Source organism: Notolepis coatsorum (assembly GCF_963971535.1).
Source record: "Notolepis coatsorum genome assembly, chromosome: 13".
Lineage (NCBI taxonomy): Eukaryota > Metazoa > Chordata > Actinopteri > Aulopiformes > Paralepididae > Notolepis > Notolepis coatsorum.
In genome coordinates, this window is record NC_140177.1 from 59,182,999 (window position 1) to 59,202,066 (window position 19,068).

At 47.7% G+C, this 19,068-nt stretch overlaps 1 protein-coding gene across 4 annotated transcripts in view; it reads left to right on the plus strand.

The window, feature by feature from the left end:
- Positions 1 to 19,068, plus strand: part of LOC311239075 (zinc finger protein 521-like) — a 108,629-nt gene that overhangs the window by 55,952 nt on the left and 33,609 nt on the right. For 3 of the 4 annotated variants that reach the window (XM_084327304.1, XM_084327306.1, XM_084327307.1), the window contains exons 4-5: positions 1,825 to 5,342; positions 5,914 to 5,998. In XM_084327304.1, the coding sequence (XP_084183430.1) occupies positions 2,181 to 5,342; positions 5,914 to 5,998 (3,247 nt within the window). In that variant the 5' untranslated portion in view covers positions 1,825 to 2,180. The remainder of the gene's footprint in view (positions 1 to 1,824; positions 5,343 to 5,913; positions 5,999 to 19,068) is intronic. The other variant, XM_084327305.1, reaches the window with a different exon arrangement.

The window sequence follows — 19,068 nt, forward strand, 5'->3', positions numbered from 1 at the left end:
ACCACTGAGTCACCCATCCTCCCCGCAACCACAGAGAGAGAGGGAGAGAGAGAGAGAGGGGGAGAGAGAGAGAGACATTGAGACTTGGATGAGATAAAAACAAGTAAATCAGGCAAGGTTTCTGCTCCTTGAGTGAGATGTGGTGTGTGTGTGTGTGCGCAGAGTGGGCGCCTTGCCAGGGGTGGGAGGTTTCCGGGGGGGGGGGGCACTGTGTGGAGGTGGGCTCTCAATGTGCCGCTTTCAGCAGTTTGGAGGGGCAGGGGAATGGCCTCCGACCTCATCTGTTTCCTGAAGATAGGCCCTGATGGGGGTAAGTGCTCGGAGAGGGCATGTTATCCTGACAAAGGGCAGATCTCCCAGCAAAAACAACAGAGAGAGAGAGCGAGAGAAAGAGCAGGGGGAGAGAGAGACTTGGATTTGTCAGCTGAAGGAGAGCGTGGAGGCTGGATCCTGGAATGAGCGTTATGCTTTTCCTTCGTCCCTCCCATAAATCTTTGCAGTTTCCTCTTGTTTTTCCCGTTTCCAAGTTCTGGCCTTTTGACATGATTATTTTTTTTTTCCAAAGGGGTTGGGATTACGTTGTGTTTTATTTAAGTAAGGAAGTTCACAGCGCTTAGAATTAAGCAGCGGGAAGAAGTGGCCTGTGACCTTTTCACCCTGCGGAAACTTATGGCGTACCGTGTTTTCCACACACATCCCCCGTACAGTGCAGTAGTGGAATGGAATGTCGGCAAATAACTGATTAATGCATTGGCGTGGGGATATATTGTCAGTTCCCTAGTCATTCCCTGCACCTGCTTGTCCTTGGATGAGGTATTTAGCTACTCTTTCCATCTCTCTTATCCCCTTCCCTGCCCCCTCCTTGCCCCTCCACACTGGCCCCTGGCATATTCATCCATCCCAGTATCGGCTGCCTCGCGGCTCAGCTCAGACCATGCAGACAAATATAATAACAACGCATATTCTGTCATCTAATATCCATTCACTGATGTGCTGAAAGGCCCACGCTTCGCCGAAATCATCTATTTCTTAGTTGTCCTAAAGGCTACGCATAGTCGTGGTTTAAATTGAACCTTTTAATCTTCTCTTTTAGCCTCATGTTCTTCTTTTTCCTTTCCCCTGTCTTGAGGTCATTTTAAGGCCTCCTGTTTTTCCCCACCAGAAAAAATATTCTGGTAATTGTTAGAGAATAATAGAAATGTTCCAATTTACCTCATGCCGGGCTTCCATCTCAAAGCACACCCATCGCCTTGTGTTGGCTTTAAATGTCAAAGAGATTGCATTTTTAGTCACAGTGGGTTAGGCCATTACATGGCCCACATACAAGGTTAATTGTGGTAAAAGCATTTTTCACTTTTCCCTTTCTCTAATTATACTTTGAATTATATATGTAAATGCAACTTTGTAGATAACACCTAAGGAGAGGTATTGTTTCCAGTGAGAGCAAGTATAACACTGTGGGCATTTTTTCCCCCTATGTTGCTAAGAAATGTAAATTTCATACACAGCTACCTTATAATTATCATAATGATTAATACCACAGCGGCCATCCGTTACTGTTCAACAGAGCCAAGACAAATTACTTCCTAATGCAATCTGACAAAAACACCTTCTTTGTGTCTCTCCATCTTTTCCCCCTCTGTACCCACCTTCGTACTCTCCCTCCTTCTCTTAGGCTCTCTTTAAGGTTATTATAGTTAATTTAACTGTAAAAAAAAAAAAATAATAAAAAAACTAGACGTGAAAAACATTTTAAAACAAACGAAAAACACAAAACTACAGTAATAACCCTGGTTCTCTTCCTTTCTGTGTTGTTGTCTGTAGACGGTGCTGATATCGAGGATGACCCATCCTGTTCTTGGCCCGCATCATCTCCCTCCAGTAAGGACCAAACTTCTCCAGGACACTGCGACGACTATGAATTCGGCGAGGACGAAGGGGGCCCCGGCTTGCCATATCCATGCCAGTTCTGTGACAAGTCATTTAGCCGCCTGAGCTTCCTCAAACGCCACGAGCAAAGCCACGGCGACAAGCTCCCTTTTAGCTGTACCTTCTGCAGTCGCCTGTTCAAGCACAAGCGCAGCCGAGACCGCCACGTTAAGCTGCACACCGGTGACAAGAAATACCACTGTGGAGAGTGCGACTCTGCCTTCTCCCGCAGTGATCACCTCAAGATCCACATGAAGACCCACGCCTCCAACAAACCCCACAAGTGCCCTGTGTGCCGCAGAGGTTTCCTGTCTTCAAGCTCTCTCCACGGCCACATGCAGGTGCACGAGAGGGGCAAAGACGGTGGCCTTTCGAGGGCTGAAGAGTGGAAGTTGAAAGAGACCCGTAAATGCAGCCGCTGTGAGGAGGGCTTTGACGTCCCAGAGGAGCTCCAGAGGCACATCGCCGAGTGCCACCCTGAGTGTTCTCCGTCCGAGGATGGAGGCCTGAGCGCTGCCCTGCAGTGCATCTACTGCCACGAGCCCTTCAGTGACGAGGGCACCCTGCTGAGCCACATCGACCAGGCTCATAGCCGCGACCGGAAGGGCCACACCTGTGCCATCTGCTCTGAGCACTTTGTATCAGTGGAGGACCTCTACACTCATATGGATGTCCACCAGCTCCCTGAGTCCAGTAACCATAGCAACAGCCCATCCCTGCTGACGGTAGGCTACACGTCTGTCTCTAGCACCACCCCTGACTCCAACCTCTCTGTAGACAGCTCCACCATGGTGGAGACAGCCCCACCTGTGCCCAAGACGCGGGGGAGGAGGAAGAGGGCTGCTCAGCATGCTTTAGACACGGGAGGACGTTCCTCCAAACAGCCGAAGATCTCCTACAGCTGCATCTACTGCAACAAGCAGGTGTTCTCCAGCTTGGCAGTGCTTCAGATCCACTTGAGGACCATGCACCTTGACAAACCAGAGCAGGCTCACACCTGCCAGTTCTGCCTGGAGGTTCTTCCCTCCTTATTTAATCTGAATGAGCACCTGAAGCAGGTCCACAATGCAGAAGACCATGCTGTCCTCCTGGCCAGCATGCCCGATGCCCTGCTTCAGTGTAACTTCTGCACTGAGGTAATGAATGACCTCAACGCCCTCCAGGAGCACATTCGCTGCTCTCACGGCTTCCCCAGCCCTGTGGCCAAGGAGAGCAACGCCTTCTTCTGCCCTTCATGCTTCATGGGGTTCTTGACAGAGACCACCCTGGAGGAGCATGTCCGTCAGACTCACTGTGATGGGGGCAGCCTGCGCTTTGATTCCCCCATGATTGTGACTCCCAAGGAGCCCATTGTGGAGGTGTACTCCTGCTCCTACTGTACCAATTCCCCAATATTCAACAGTGTTCTGAAGCTCAATAAGCACATCAAAGAGAACCACAAGAACATTCCACTGGCGCTAAACTACATCAACAACGGAAAGAGATCTATGCGCACCCTCAGCCCCTCTTCTCCTATATCTGTGGAACAAACTGTCCTCCTGAAGCAAGGAGGCTTATCCTCCCGCACTACCAGTGAGTTCATCTGTAACCAGTGTGGGGCCAAATACACCAGCCTAGACCTGTTCCAGACTCACCTGAAAACTCATCTGGATGGCATGCAGCCTCAACTCACCTGCCCGCAGTGCAACAAAGAGTTCCCCAACCAAGAATCCCTGCTGAAGCATGTGACGGTCCACTTCACGATCACCTCCACTTACTACATCTGTGAGAGCTGTGACAAGCAGTTCACGTCGGTAGATGACCTGCAGAAGCACCTGCTCGACATGCACACCTTTGTGTTTTTCCGTTGCACACTTTGCCAAGAAGTCTTTGACTCCAAAGTGTCCACCCAGCTCCATCTGGCCGTCAAGCACAGCAACGAGAAGAAGGTTTACCGCTGCACCTCCTGCAACTGGGACTTCAGGCACGAGACGGAACTGCAGCTGCACGTCAAACACAGCCACCTGGAGAACCAGGGTCGCGCTCACCGGTGTATCTTCTGCGGGGAGTCCTTCGGCACGGAAGTGGAGTTGCAGTGCCACATCACCACCCACAGCAAGAAGTATAACTGCCGCTTCTGCAGCAAGGCCTTCCATGCCATCGTCCTGCTGGAGAAACACCTGAGGGAGAAGCACTGTGTGTTCGAGGGCAAGGCCCAGAACTGTGGCGCCAATGGCTCTACCACTGTGGGAGGGGAAGGCCATGTTAAAGATGACGCTGAGCTGCAGGGACTCCTGACCAACAGCCATGGTGCAGGAACAGCTGGAGGCACTGTGGCTGAGGTCCACAACAGCCGCGAGGGAAGTGAGGAGGAGGTGGACACTGCGGATCCCATGTTCAGTTGTGACATCTGTGGGGCATCCTATACAATGGAATCCCTCCTCACCAACCACCAGCTGAGGGACCATAACATCCGCCCCGGGGAGAGCGCCATGATGAAAAGGAAAGCAGATTTGATCAAGGGCAATCACAAATGTAACGTCTGTGCGCGCACCTTCTTTTCTGAGCCCGGGCTAAGGGAGCACATGCAGACCCACCTTGGGCCTGTCAAACACTACATGTGTCCCATCTGCGGTGAGCGTTTCCCCTCCCTTCTGACCCTGACTGAGCACAAGGTCACCCATAGCAAGAGCCTGGACACAGGCAGCTGCCGCATTTGTAAGACGCCTCTACTGTGCGAGGAGGACTTTCTGGAGCATTGTCAGATGCACCCTGACCTGAGGAACTCCCTGACAGGTTTCCGCTGTGTCGTCTGCATGCAGACCGTCACTTCCACCCTGGAGCTTAAGATCCACGGCACCTTCCACATGCAGAAGACGGGCACCATGTCCACCAACCACCCCATCGGCCGCAACACTGCCATCTCCCACATCTCCCACAACCAGCACCACCTACCCCAGAAGCTCTTCAAGTGTGCCTCCTGCCTGAAGGATTTCCGCTCTAAGCTGGACCTGGTGAAACTGGACATCAATGGACTACCTTATGGCCTGTGTGCCTCCTGTGTGACAGCCGCTGGCTCCAAGAGCTCCAGCCCCACAGTGAATGGAGGCAGGCAGCAGCTACAACAACAGCAGCAGGGCGGAGCCACCACTCCTGCAGCAAACACAGGCACATGGGTCCAGGGGGAAAGTCTCAGCCCTGGGGAGGGGAAAGGCAAAGTTGCCTGTTCATCATCCTCGTCCTCGTCCACTTCCTCCTTATCGGCCGCCAAGACGCGATGCTCCAGCTGCAATGTGAAGTTTGAGTCAGAAGCCGAGTTGCAGAATCACGTCCAGACGGTGCACCGAGAGCAGGCAGGGGACAGCAACAGTGGACACCTCAGGACCCCGCAGGTGTCCCCCATGCCCAGGGCTAGTCCCTCACAGACCGACGAGGTAAAGTAGCATTTAAAAAAGTATATATATATGCTTAGAATTTATTTAATTAAAATTGCACTGTATTATCTGATTGTCAAGAATGCATATGCAATAATATGTCATGGAATGTGTATATGTATGTTATATCAGTACAGTAGTAGTAGTGTGGGGGCGACGGTAGCTCAGGAGGTAGATCGGTCATCTCGTAATCGGAAGGTTCCCGGTTAGATTCTCGCTCCTCCCGGGCAGCGTGTCAAAGTGTCCTTGAGCAAGACACTTAACCCCTAATTGCTCCAGATGAGCAGGTTGGCACCTTGCATGATTGCCTCTGCCATCGGTGTGTGAATGTGTGAGTGGATGGGTGAATGTGAGAGTGGATGGGTGAATGTGAGAGTGGATGGGTGAATGTGAGGAACAAAATTGTAAAGCGCTTTGGATAAAAACGCGATATAACTGCACCATTTACCATTTAGTAGTAGGAAAGTGTTTTATTAATTTATTTTTTGAATAAATGTGAATTCTTTCTTTTTGATCTATAAAAAAAAAGTATTAAACAGAGGCATGTTTTCCCATTTGCTCTTATTTTCAGAAGAAGACATACCAATGCATCAAATGTCAGATGGTTTTCTACAGTGAATGGGACATCCAAGTCCACGTGGCCAACCACATGCTGGGTAGGAGACTCTATTTGTCATCATCATTATGTACATGATTACATGTTCTCCATTGTCGTCATGCAGTCTTTATGTTTCATGTAAGGGTGCATATTCAGTATGGAAAATAATGTTTTCTGGACAAATATTTTGCCATGATATTTAATTTGACTTACAATCAGTTTTTGCATGACTGGTTAGCAATATAATTGGCTATAGAACACTCGCTTCATGTTGTTATTATATGTAATTTACACAATTGCACGGCAATGTTAGAAAGAGAGTATTCATGTTATTATAGCTTTGACTCAAGTGTTGCATATGATTCTTCGGTGAAACAGTTCACCCGTCTCATTTAAGCATATACTGTTTGCTATTCAGATCAAACATTTTCAGAATACATTCTTTTGGGATTGTGGACTGCATCCTTTATGTCATCTTTTGAGTCAGTCTTCTCCGTGATGTTTGTGTATGCATGTCAGTCGTAACATACATGTGCATGCCTGTAGCCTTCTGCAGTATCTCACAAGGACAAACCTCCTGGGAATGAAGGTAGCTTGCACCAGTCAAAACATTAAGATAATTGAAATACATTTACATGCCAGTCCAGAGTTGAATGCAGACTCATTCCAAAACAGTGCTGTCTAATTTGTGGTTGAAATACTTTTTAATTGTATAGATTACCCACAATTATTATTACAATATATTTTCACATCCCCGTTTTGTTTTGTTATGCTCATTGTGCTCATTTAGTTAACAAGTCAGCTGGGATCTAAGCGGTTTGAATGCATTATTCTCCGCTGTCAACATTGAGAGACTTTCGTCAGTGAATTGAAATAGTTTGATTGATTGATCTCAAAATTCTTCCATCTTACTGATTCGTTATACAATCAAATGACTTGAGAGAATGATTTCTCTCACCAGGATTCTCAACCAAAGAGCTTGTGTACCGCACGTTTTTCAAAATGTCTTCACTTTTGCTTTTCACTCGTATGCGGGCAGAATAATTTGTGGAGAATACACAATTGGAAAAACAAGGCTTTCTTGCCTGCAGTAAGTAGGTGTCTGAATTCCAGTCTCACCTTCCTTTATTCATTCATTTATTCAGCTCGTTTGGCAGCTCTTTCATTACACTGCATTATCTGGTGTCTTCAGTGGGAGAGAGAACTCATTGATCTGGAACCAAACCGCCTCTTTGTTTGGGACACGCTCCTAGGCACAGGTGAATTTAAACACGGCGGGCAATTCTATCAGGACTGGTAGGCAATTCTATCAGGAACACACTGTTTGTGCATAAACAATCAGTGGCATGTGATTTGTGATTTCGATGCCGCGGTGTATGTGCAAGGGAGGAGAGAGATGGGCCGAGAGTGTGCAGGCACGGAGCTCACTGGGAGGGTAGAAAACAAACCCCCCTACTGGTTATTTTATGTCTTTCAGCCACAGAGGCGCACCGTTTCCCCCATCATAGTGGAATCCAGACAGCTTACGATAACAGGAGGATAGGTGATTGGGTTATTGTCTGATGTCTCACTTTTCTCATGTTCTCATTCTTATACGGCCCAAAAAAACATCACAAGCTTAATCTTTTTCTTAAAAAGGATTTCCGTTAAATTGCTGCTTGTTTTACATGTGATCCGTTCTTTTAAAGTATATTAAAAAATATATATATATTTAAAAAGGAAATCAATTATTACAGAGTAATTGATTATAAAACAACACACTGATAAATAATAATGATTGTTATCCAGAATACAAGCATGGAGACGTGGTTGGAAACGTCACGCGTTCGGCGTGTTCTCGTTATGACCTCCGACGCCGGACGTGTCTGTCTTTGGTGGGTTTTATAGCCGCGGCTCCCTCATCGACAATGGGGGTTAAATTCGGTCCAGCCTGTAATTACTGGAAAGACAATTTGGGCCAAAAAAAATCGCAGAGAGGAGAAAAAAAAGTACTCATTTGGAAAAAGCTCTAAATACCTTCTCCTGCTAAAAAAAAAGGGACACTTTCTCTTTTTTAATGGCCATCTGCACAGGAGAGGGGAAACAGGGGGCTGGGGGTCATCTCCGCTCAGCTGTCAGCGTTATTAGTGTAGGTAATGGACCAGACGCTGGATTCATAGGGGTGTTGTTTTCGCCCATGCCCCGCTCCGTGGTGTCACATCACACAGATAACTCTATATATAGTGATGTGGCGTGACATAACCATAGTGCTAACTGTATGGAACAACAGAACCCGAGCCCGTCTCACCCCCAGACAGGTCCATCTCAGCTGCCTTTGTAATACAATAGTCTCCCTAAGCCAAGTGCACTCCGCCTCCCCCCTCGCTCCTCCTCCTCCTCCCTCCCTCCCCGTCGGACCGAAGGGCTCGTGGCCGCCTCATCTGTACGACTGCCAGCGCATTTTGATGCATGGATATTATGCTCCGGCGACGGCAGCCGCGGTTCGCACGGAAAAAAGCCCAGTTGCGGCGCCTCGCCACTCAACATTTAACATGATAATGGAGGTGAATGAAAGGGTAGGGACGTGGTCATTGGGTGCGGGAGGATGTGCTGCCCAACCAGCCCCGGCCAAAAGCCAGTGAACGGCCCCACGTGTCTCAAGATGGAGGCCGCAGCCTGCTAGGGCCCAGATGGATCAGTACACATTTGCTGTACAGCTGGTCGCCCTGTTTGGGGACCTGGTGTGATACTCCTATGGAGAAAAAAATGATATCGCCACCATCCAAGGAGCAATTTAATAGCAGGCCAGAAGACAGCTGGCCACTCTTTAGTTTAGAGTTTTTTTGGCATGGCACACTTACAGAATTGAGGGTGTCCGATTTTTCTCCAGAGACACACAGATTTATAGCGCTTTCAGCTGTTGCAGTCTCTATCGAATCCTTTATTTGTATCTTTATTTGTTTGCGATAAAAAAAAATTTAGAAGAGAAGGAAATAGAATTCCTCCCTCCCCTCATCTCATAATGATTTTGCTCTAGTCATCTGTTCTAATTGTGTAGAACATGATATTTCAAATACCAATGCTTGTGCAAAGTTATCTTCTTTCACAGAGCACTGTACCTTTTGAAGGACTTTCATTGTCACATAAGCCTGTTTGGTTCCACCAGCGGGGCATCGCCGCACCCTAGTGCTTCATTCTGACCCCACTGTGAACTATGACATTTGGAGCCCCGCGGGGGATGAGGGGGTGGGGGGGGGGGCCACGTTTGACCCATTTATCTCACTGTTTCAAAATGTCCCTGCGCGGATTTCAGGAACCCTGACACATTCTGAAGCGCGGCGCTCTGCCCTTAAGGGGCTTTAAAGGTGAAAGGTGTTCTTGCCGTTTTCCATTAGAATCCGCCCTCAATCCGATTCTATCTCGCTCGCTGGTCCGCCTTTCCGAGCGGCTCCGGCCAAAAAGGTGGCAACGCTCAGAAGGACAATCATAAACAAACAAAACGGCAGCGGGCGCATTACAGAGAGTGGTTTTCGGGGTCACCTCTACGGATTTTTTTGGGCCCGGTGACAGCATTGAGCCTGAAGCCAAGTCAGGGAGGAGCCTTCTCTCTCACAGAGAGGAGCCGGTGGCCCGGTCGGCCCAGGCAGAGGGGGGCACCGGAGGGGTGGAGGGGTCCGGGGGCGGAGAGGGGAAGGCACATTTGCTGTACAGCTGGCCGCTCTGTGTGAAGCAGGCACTGTGGGCCGTTACAGAGCTGGAGAGGAGGGCGAGCGTGAGGCCTCTAGCCCTCCTCCAGTTTCTCATCCTCCCTGTTCTCCCTATTCTCCCTGCTCTCTCTCTGCTCTCTCTTTCTCGCTCTCTCTCTCTCTCTCTCTCTCTCTCTCTCTCTCTCTCCCTTCCTCTATCTCCCTCCCTCTCTCTATCCCTCCCTCTCTATCTCCCTCCCCCTCTCTATCTACCTCTGCCATTTTCATAATAGCCAAGCGCCAACCTGGCAACACACACGGTGCTGGCTGTTAGTGATGGAGCAGACCAGGAGGCACACTGTAACAGTATTTGGAGCTAAAAAGCTTGTTTTGTTGCTTTCCAAGGGCCGCGAATTATCCTTGACACATATCCTCTTGTTCGGGGCCTCTGGAGCAGCTTGGCTAGTGTATGTTGATTACATGGTCTCCATCACTGTCTCTACTCTGGTGGTAACACATTTACTACACCATAAGTGCTTTTCCACTCGTGTTGTGCAAACAGAATATGGTCGTTTTTATTTATTTCTTTTCCCATAATCCTCTTTGATTAGTTATCTTCAACAGCGCCTCCCCGGTCCCTGCGACTCGTTCATAGAACACGTACACATGTAATCTGCTAACAAACATGGCCAACGCTCTGCTTCCACTCCTATGGGGCTGGCTCGGAGTCGGAACCCAATAGTCAACATGGCTGAGGAGCGGGATCAATCTTATGAAATAAATAAGGAAGCGGGCTTGGGCCAGCCACTGGAAACAAAGGAAGCCATGCGTGGCATATACAGAGTGTGATTTCTGCCTGCTTTTATTAATTGGTGATTAATAACGCCTCTCTGTTCGTTAGTGCAGTCACCTCCCGTGCAGCCGAGTGTGTTGTTGCTAATATGCAATTACGTGCACCTTCCTGCTCGTTACATTATACCTCTCTCTGACTAATGTGACGTCCACGAGGAGAGCGGAAAGAAGGGAGCTGCAAAAAAGGCTATATAGGATTCTCACATTAGCTCGCGGAGGTGTTACCTACTACATACCTCCATTCTGCCATGTAAAAAAAAAAAAAAAAAGTTTCTTATAAATTCCTCAATTTTAACTATAGGCGACCGCATTCAACGTTTTACAGTGCCGCCTTGCTCTTCCTGTTGTGCGCGGGGTGTTTTATTTTTTGGTTGTAAAGCAGAGGTAATTGACATCACCATGGGGATGCTGTTGCTAGGCCAGACAAGCTCAAGTCTGATGTGGTCCTTATCTATTGATTTTCTTGACATTTCCCCACACCTCACAGACTAGGCCAACATGTGAGAAAATATCTGATGCTCTCAGTTCATACGCCCTGTTTGCACAGGCCTTGCGTGAACACTTTCCGCCCCTTGCTGCATTACAATTGGATGGCTGATGTCACCATGGTGATTCGGGGGGCAATTCTTTTTATTGGATACATTTGGCAAACTGTGTCCTCTCGCTGTGAACTGTTCCGTGGCCTCAATTACCAGCGAAATGCAATGATACAATTTGCCTAAGATCTACAGTGGTCTCGGGGTTATCTAACGCGGGCTTCTGCCCGTGTAACTCCCAGCGTTCCACTGTGGAAGTGTAGTTGGTAAGTCAGGCGACCGGAGTAGAGGTAGGCTCTCTTCCTGTGCTCCTGGCTATGTTTTATTGATATACAGGAGGGATGTCTTCTTTAGAGTGTTAATGCCAACCCTTGTTCTGAAGTGCCCCATAAATACTGGATGATCAGAATTAACCTCTGCATTACTCCGCCTCCCCGGGGGCCAGCAGATGTCACGGAGGCCAGGGGAGCATGCGCAGTCCGGGGCCTCGGTGGTCCGAGGGGGTTGCTTAGCAGTCTGAGTGGGAGGGGGGCTTATGGGAGCAGTGCAAACAGACAGTTCTGCCTTAGTAAAGGTCAGAGCTGCAACCCACACCTCTCAAATCCCAGCCCGACCCTGGCGGGACCCGGGTTCCGAGCGTGCCTGGAGATGCCTGTGGCCGGGGAGAATTACAGGGAGAGCGAAATGGTGCGCTGCTGCGGAGCCGTGCGGCTTTCAGAGGCTGTCACCACCAATAGCGGCGTGACAGATATCTTCATCGGATCGGAGTTTAGCGCGGTACTTGTCAGTCGGTGTCTGCCCTGGCACGACGGGCTGCGATAACAGTTGTCGTCGTGTTGCTACCGAAATCCATAGGCAGTCGGGCTTGGAAGATCATCACGAAGTAAGACTTCATAGGACATAGAAAGGCAACGGTTATCAGTGAAAAAAACACCAAAACAACTGGGGGGGGGGAAACAACAAACACCAAAACAGCTGCAAAAAAACAACTGCAAAAAAGTTTCCCCCTCTCTTTATGGGCCATAGAAATGGTTTTCCAAAGTGCTGTGTAACCAATGACTATTCTCATCAAAACCTTGGGTGTGTGAATGGCAGACAGGGGAAGGGAAGGGGAGGGGGGGGGGGGGGGGGGTGGAGCGCTGAAAGGCCCCCCAGCGTCAAAGCCTTAATAATCATGTGAGCGGCGCTGGACTTCATTACCCTCCTGTTCGACAGGCGGAGTGCCAGCCTGGATCGCTGGCTGGCTGTGGCAAGGTCAACGGCGGAGGAAAACCAGTTACTGTGTTACTCCGGAGCGGAGTGGAGAGAGGGGGCGGCCATCTGTCAGCTCGGGCCTGCCATACCCGCAGAGCAAATGGACACGGGCGGCCAGAGGAGAGGCCACAGACACCCATAGAGCTAAACCCACAGAGCATAACACTGAGGCATGGACACAGACACGGCCAAAGAGATGGACCTTGGTAGCACCGAAAACACAACACACACACACACGGACAGTGGTGAAGACGAGGCTGACTCTGTGAGATTTGGCAGCGGGTTGCGTGTGTTTACGCGTGTTTGTTTTTTTTAGTGTCAGTGCACTGTTGGGCCCCCCGCTGTTATAAGTCCAGATGGCAAACCGTTTGATCGAAACTTGATAAAAGTCTTGCACGGTTTGCCAACAGTGGATGTTTTAATCACACTGTTCCTTTATGAAAGACAAATTTCCTTGCAAGTGAATATTTTGAAAATCTTTCATCAGCTTTGCGTCTCACCAGGGAACCTGTTCGCAAGTCATGTTTCCTGCTAATAACAATACAACCAACCGACGCCATATTTCTGTTGTTTCCTAAACTCTCCGTCCCATCCTTCTCTAGCCGTTTGTAGCTTTAGCGTTTCACCGTCCCCTCCTTCTCTAGACGTTTGTAGCTTTAGTGTTTCACCGTCCCCTCCTTCTAACGCCGTTTGTAGCTTTAGTGTTTCACCGTCCCCTCCTTCTATAGCCATTTGTAGCTTTAGAGTTTCACCGTCCCCTCCTTCTCTAGACGTTTGTAGCTTTAGTGTTTCACCGTCCCCTCCTTCTATAGCCGTTTGTAGCTTTAGTGTTTCACCGTCCCCTCCTTCTCTAGCCATTTGTAGCTTTAGAGTTTCACCGTCCCCTCCTTCTCTAGACGTTTGTAGCTTTAGTGTTTCACCGTCCCCTCCTTCTCTAGCCGTTTGTAGCTTTAGTGTTTCTCCGTCCCCTCCTTCTATAGCCATTTGTAGCTTTAGTGTTTCTCCGTCCCCTCCTTCTCTAGCAGTTTGTAGCTTTAGAGTTTCTCCGTCCCCTCCTTCTCTAGCAGTTTGTAGCTTTAGTGTTTCTCCGTCCCCTCCTTCTCTAGCAGTTTGTAGCTTTAGAGTTTCACCGTCCCCTCCTTCTCTAGCAGTTTGTAGCTTTAGTGTTTCTCCGTCCCCTCCTTCTCTAGCAGTTTGTAGCTTTAGTGTTTCTCCGTCCCCTCCTTCTCTAGCAGTTTGTAGCTTTAGAGTTTCACCGTCCCCTCCTTCTCTAGCAGTTTGTAGCTTTAGTGTTTCACTGTCCCCTCCTTCTCTAGCAGTTTGTAGCTTTAGAAACTCTCCGTCCCATCCTTCTCTAGCCGTTTGTAGCTTTAGCGTTTCACCGTCCCCTCCTTCTATAGCCGTTTGTAGCTTTAGCGTTTCACCGTCCCCTCCTTCTATAGCCGTTTGTAGCTTTAGCGTTTCACCGTCCCCTCCTTCTATAGCCGTTTGTAGCTTTAGAGTTTCACCGTCCCCTCCTTCTATAGCCATTTGTAGCTTTAGCGTTTCACCGTCCCCTCCTTCTATAGCCGTTTGTAGCTTTAGCGTTTCACCGTCCCCTCCTTCTATAGCCGTTTGTAGCTTTAGCGTTTCACCGTCCCCTCCTTCTCTAGCAGTTTGTAGCTTTAGTGTTTCACTGTCCCCTCCTTCTCTAGCCGTTTGTAGCTTTAGCGTTTCTCCGTCCCCTCCTTCTCTAGCCGTTTGTAGCTTTAGCGTTTCTCCGTCCCCTCCTTCTCTAGCAGTTTGTAGCTTTAGCGTTTCACCGTCCCCTCCTTCTCTAGCAGTTTGTAGCTTTAGCGTTTCACCGTCCCCTCCTTCTCTAGCAGTTTGTAGCTTTAGAGTTTCACCGTCCCCTCCTTCTCTAGCAGTTTGTAGCTTTAGCGTTTCACCGTCCCCTCCTTCTCTAGCAGTTTGTAGCTTTAGAGTTTCACCGTCCCCTCCTTCTCTAGCAGTTTGTAGCTTTAGTGTTTCTCCGTCCCCTCCTTCTCTAGCAGTTTGTAGCTTTAGTGTTTCTCCGTCCCCTCCTTCTCTAGCAGTTTGTAGCTTTAGTGTTTCTCCGTCCCCTCCTTCTCTAGCCGTTTGTAGCTTTAGCGTTTCACCGTCCCCTCCTTCTCTAGCAGTTTGTAGCTTTAGTGTTTCACCGTCCCCTCCTTCTCTAGCAGTTTGTAGCTTTAGCGTTTCACTGTCCCCTCCTTCTCTAGCAGTTTGTAGCTTTAGCGTTTCACTGTCCCCTCCTTCTCTAGCAGTTTGTAGCTTTAGAGTTTCACCGTCCCCTCCTTCTCTAGCAGTTTGTAGCTTTAGAGTTTCTCCGTCTCCTCCTTCTCTAGCAGTTTGTAGCTTTAGAGTTTCACCGTCCCCTCCTTCTCTAGCAGTTTGTAGCTTTAGTGTTTCACCGTCCCCTCCTTCTCTAGCAGTTTGTAGCTTTAGTGTTTCTCCGTCCCCTCCTTCTCTAGCAGTTTGTAGCTTTAGTGTTTCTCCGTCCCCTCCTTCTCTAGCAGTTTGTAGCTTTAGAGTTTCACCTTGCTGGCTGTATGTCAGCTCTGTGGTGGGGGGTGGGGGCGTCTGAGCAGCACTGGCCCACTCTGTGAAGACCTTTACGATGCCCTCTAGCCACAGTGGAGGAACCCTGTGGAATGTTCCAAAGCTCTCTAATAGGTTTCAGGTGCTGCGGGCCACCGGCCAGCCCCCCACCATTACCCCACTCTGTGTGTCTCGTGTGATAGCACTCCCTGCTTCCAGTCAAAGCACCGACATTTCTCCTCTAAAACAGAGAGGCGGGCAGAGCTATGAAATGGATACCCATCGTCATTTTTCTGTACAGTAGAACGGCTATGATAAATAAAATAAAAAATAAAATGTTTACAAGAAAGCACGTTCACGCCAAATGTGGTCTTCTTCTTTTTAGAATCTCTGTAGAGGTGGTTAGGTTTGAGTCCATGTGGTGGAGTGTGATGGACACACTCGCTGCATACTGTCGGCTCGCACTCTTCAGAGGTTTCCCCCTATGTGAACAATCTGATTACTCGTCAGATCAAAGTAGTGTAGTCTCTCTTTTCTCACTCTGAAGTCTAGTCTGACTTGATCCCTGAACTCCGCGGGTGAAGCTAGACAGCTTCTTCTTTTTTTTTCTTTTTTTTTATAAACACGTCGTACACCATTCCTCTACAACTCAGCTCAGCAAAAAGTTCCTCCTTGTTTTGCCTCCTCTGCCAAGAGTCCCCCCCCTCCCCCTCCTCCCCCCGGCTTGAGCATCAACAACACGCTCCGGAACACAGGGAGATGGTCCTGGGCGATTCCCCCCCTCATTAATGGGAATCGCACAGGAACTCCCTGGATGAAAGCTTTATTGGTTATTAAGCATTAATGTTGATATCAGTGCTTATATATTTAGCGGAGTGGATGGCGCAGCTGAGCTGGAATTGTCAGTGTGTTGCAGATTTAGTAACGAACCGGTGTACACCAAGGATTTAATTGAGGGGATCTATTTCCACCTTGTTAGAATGAGATAATGTGCTGCATGCGCCATAGGTTAGCATATTAAACACAGTTAACAACATTAACCCCACTACAGAAAGTATTCATACTGGAGATTATGGTGCAAGCAGTAATATAGCATAGATCTACCATATTGGCTGGTTAAAGGGTCGTCAGATTCAGTATCACAAACCCATCTTCATTTACATTTTGTCATTTAGCTGACGCTTTTATCCAAAGCGACTTACAAGTTTTGTACGACAAGTCAGTGGGTACAACTCTATCAGCTGAGTAACAATGTTCATCAAAGTGCTGAGTGCTACAATGTAGGTTAGTATATTAGGACAAGTGCATGACAGTAAGGTTAGTTAGGGTTAGTTTAAAAAAAAAAGTCAGGTATTGATAAGAAGTGTCTTTAGTCGACAGTGAAAGATTGGTCGGGTTTCGGCTGTCTTAACAGTGGAGGGAAGTTCGTTCCACCATTGTGGGGCAAGGACCGAGAATAGGCGGCTTCTCTTTCACATCGAATCACAAAATGCATCTTGGGGTGCGCTGGCTGGTTCCCGGGCTGTACCGCTGCACTTTGCTCGCTTCATATCACAGCCTGGCAAATTAACATAGACTGAAATGAACTTAAGATCTCCCGGGCGACGGTACATCATGTCATTTTATTTGACTTGCTCAGAAGGATTTCATATTGCCTAAACGTAAATCCGGAGCCACTTATTTTGTCAAACACTTACCCTGAAGTTGTTGAAATGGTCCAACCTTCAACGGAGAGAGTCTGCCTGTTTACTGGGTGCCGCCATGATGAATCTAATGTGACTGAGGAGTGAAAATAACAAATATTACGTTCGAATCAAGATGTCAGCCCCCAGAAAGTTTTGACCATTTCAACAACTTCAGGGATACGTGTTTGACAAAATAAGTGGCCCAGATGTTATGTAGCTTCTGAGTCAGTAAAATAAAATTACTTACCGTCGACCCGGGGAGATCTAAAGTTAATTTCAGTCTATGTTAATTTGCCCCGCTGTGATATGAAGCGAGCAAAGCACATATACAGCCGGGGAACCGGTAAGGGGTGCACGTGCTCTTACTGTACACGTGGATTTGTTTGGCTTCGTAGCATTATTGTTATTGTGAGTGTTCTTTTTTTCTGCACCCATGCATGGTTAAAAAGAGGGACACGGCAAAGAGAGTCATTAGTGGTTAAAACGTCCAACACACACCTCCACTCTTCCATTTGTCTTGTTCCACTTGCGTCTCGCTGGGCGTGAACATCGAGGCGACGTGGCCTCTCTGTCTCTCCATTTGTCCCAGCGCCGCCGCCTAGAGACCCGAACCTTAAGCCACTCTCTCTCTGATTAATCTTTAACATTTATAATTACTAATTAAGTTAGTAAGAGACTTTTAATGTAGTCCTCCTTCAATGGGGAGCAGAGAGGACAACAGATCATTAGCTTCAATAATGAACGTGGATGAGACAGATAATGGCGTATGATAGGTGAACGCTGACAGTTATATTAAATGAGGCGGGTATATGGGAAATACTGTGCAAGAGGCGCCTCGTGGATTGGGATGCTCGGGGAGGCAAATTGCAGGGAAGCGGGTCCAGCACGGAAAGGCTTTGAAGCGTCATGGAATTCTGGAGAGTTTTTTTTTTAAAAGACTCCGAGTTTGTACTGTCTGTCGTTGTTGGAGCACATTCCGGTTAAATTAAAGGACGACACCAGTGTTTATTTTTTTCACATGTGGGTCCCGAGTCATTCTTTCGTGAATGCAATTACGTTATTTGTCATGATATTGCGGTATTACTGAAAAATATGGTGCCAACTCACCACTGCCGTGGGTGTCCAGTGCGTCTGCAAATGTACGTGTATCTTCAGCACCACATGAACCCATCTCAGTCGTGATGCACTACTGTAACTGAGGAGGAGCTCCTCGCCTTCCTCTTTTAGATGCCGTATCAAGGCACAACAGAGCAACCTTTCAGGGAAATAAATGCACCTCAGAGGCCAACATGGCATTTGAGGTTATTGTCATTATTATTGGGCTTATGTGGCTGTTAAATATGTGTTTTCAGATCCACTGAAACCCTATGGCAATGGTGAATAGGAAGAAAAACACTGGTACCTACCAAATGTATCAGTAATGGTAAAAGGCTATGAAAAAAGAATGTGACACATACATTTTGTATAAAGACAAGAATGACTTGGAAGGACCCGCATGTCAAAATTGCTGGCATTGTCCTTTTTAAATACAATGAGAGCTGTATTTTACTGTATCTTGCTTAGTTTATACACATCTATCTATATTTTTTTTCTTTTTGCACCATGTTAAGCATTGATATATTTTATGTATCCATTCTCTCACTGGATTCACCGAGTCTTTTGGTCCCTTTCTGAACACCTTCTGTGTGTCTCATTATCACATTATTGCATTAGAGGGGTGCATTATCACGGCGGCAGTAAGTTGCTGGCCATTAAAAGAGTCGTTTCGTCCCTGTTTTTTTTACCTTAACGACAACGATGATGCTACCCTGGCACATTCAGCGAGCCGTCCCACTTTGGGGAAGGTGCTTATGCCATAATGATTATTATCATTAAGAAGATATTAATGTGCTTAGTGTTTGCGACCCAGCTGCTCATCATGGCCTGAGATCCCTGCTGGGGGTGGGGGGGGGGGGGGGGGGAGGAGTCACTGCCAAAACGGACAGGGCGCGGGGGCTACCGCCCACCTGTCCAGAGGTTTCAGGGTCAGTAGAGGTCACGCCTACAATTCTCCGCCCCTCCTCTGGTGGGGGTTAGAGGAAATATGATTCTTATATTTATGATATATATGCTGGAGAAAGACCATGTAATCAATAAAAAAAAACGAAACGAAATGGGTTGGAAAAAATACTACTGTATGAAACCACAAGAACCACAATATAATAAATTCAAGTGGTTTTCTAAAACTCAACCCCGATTTTAAACATCTCCCTCTTATACAATATTGGCATACATATTAATTATAGTTATGTTATCCCTACATGAGGGGGAAATGTATGTTTTCTCTGTAGAGAGTCATTCCACATAATTATACAGTGCATTTCCATTTTGCTATTAGCCCTAGTTGCTCCGACACTGGAACTTTAATACTAGGTTTTTGGGGGAAATTAGATTCAGCCAGAATTGTGCAAATGATTTGTTTAATATCCTCAATAGTTTTAATCAAACCAAAACAGACAATGTGATATTACCATAATGACAACATATTTAAAAGGAGTTTATTGACGTTATGTATGTGGTGCCTCGGTCCTGATTGAA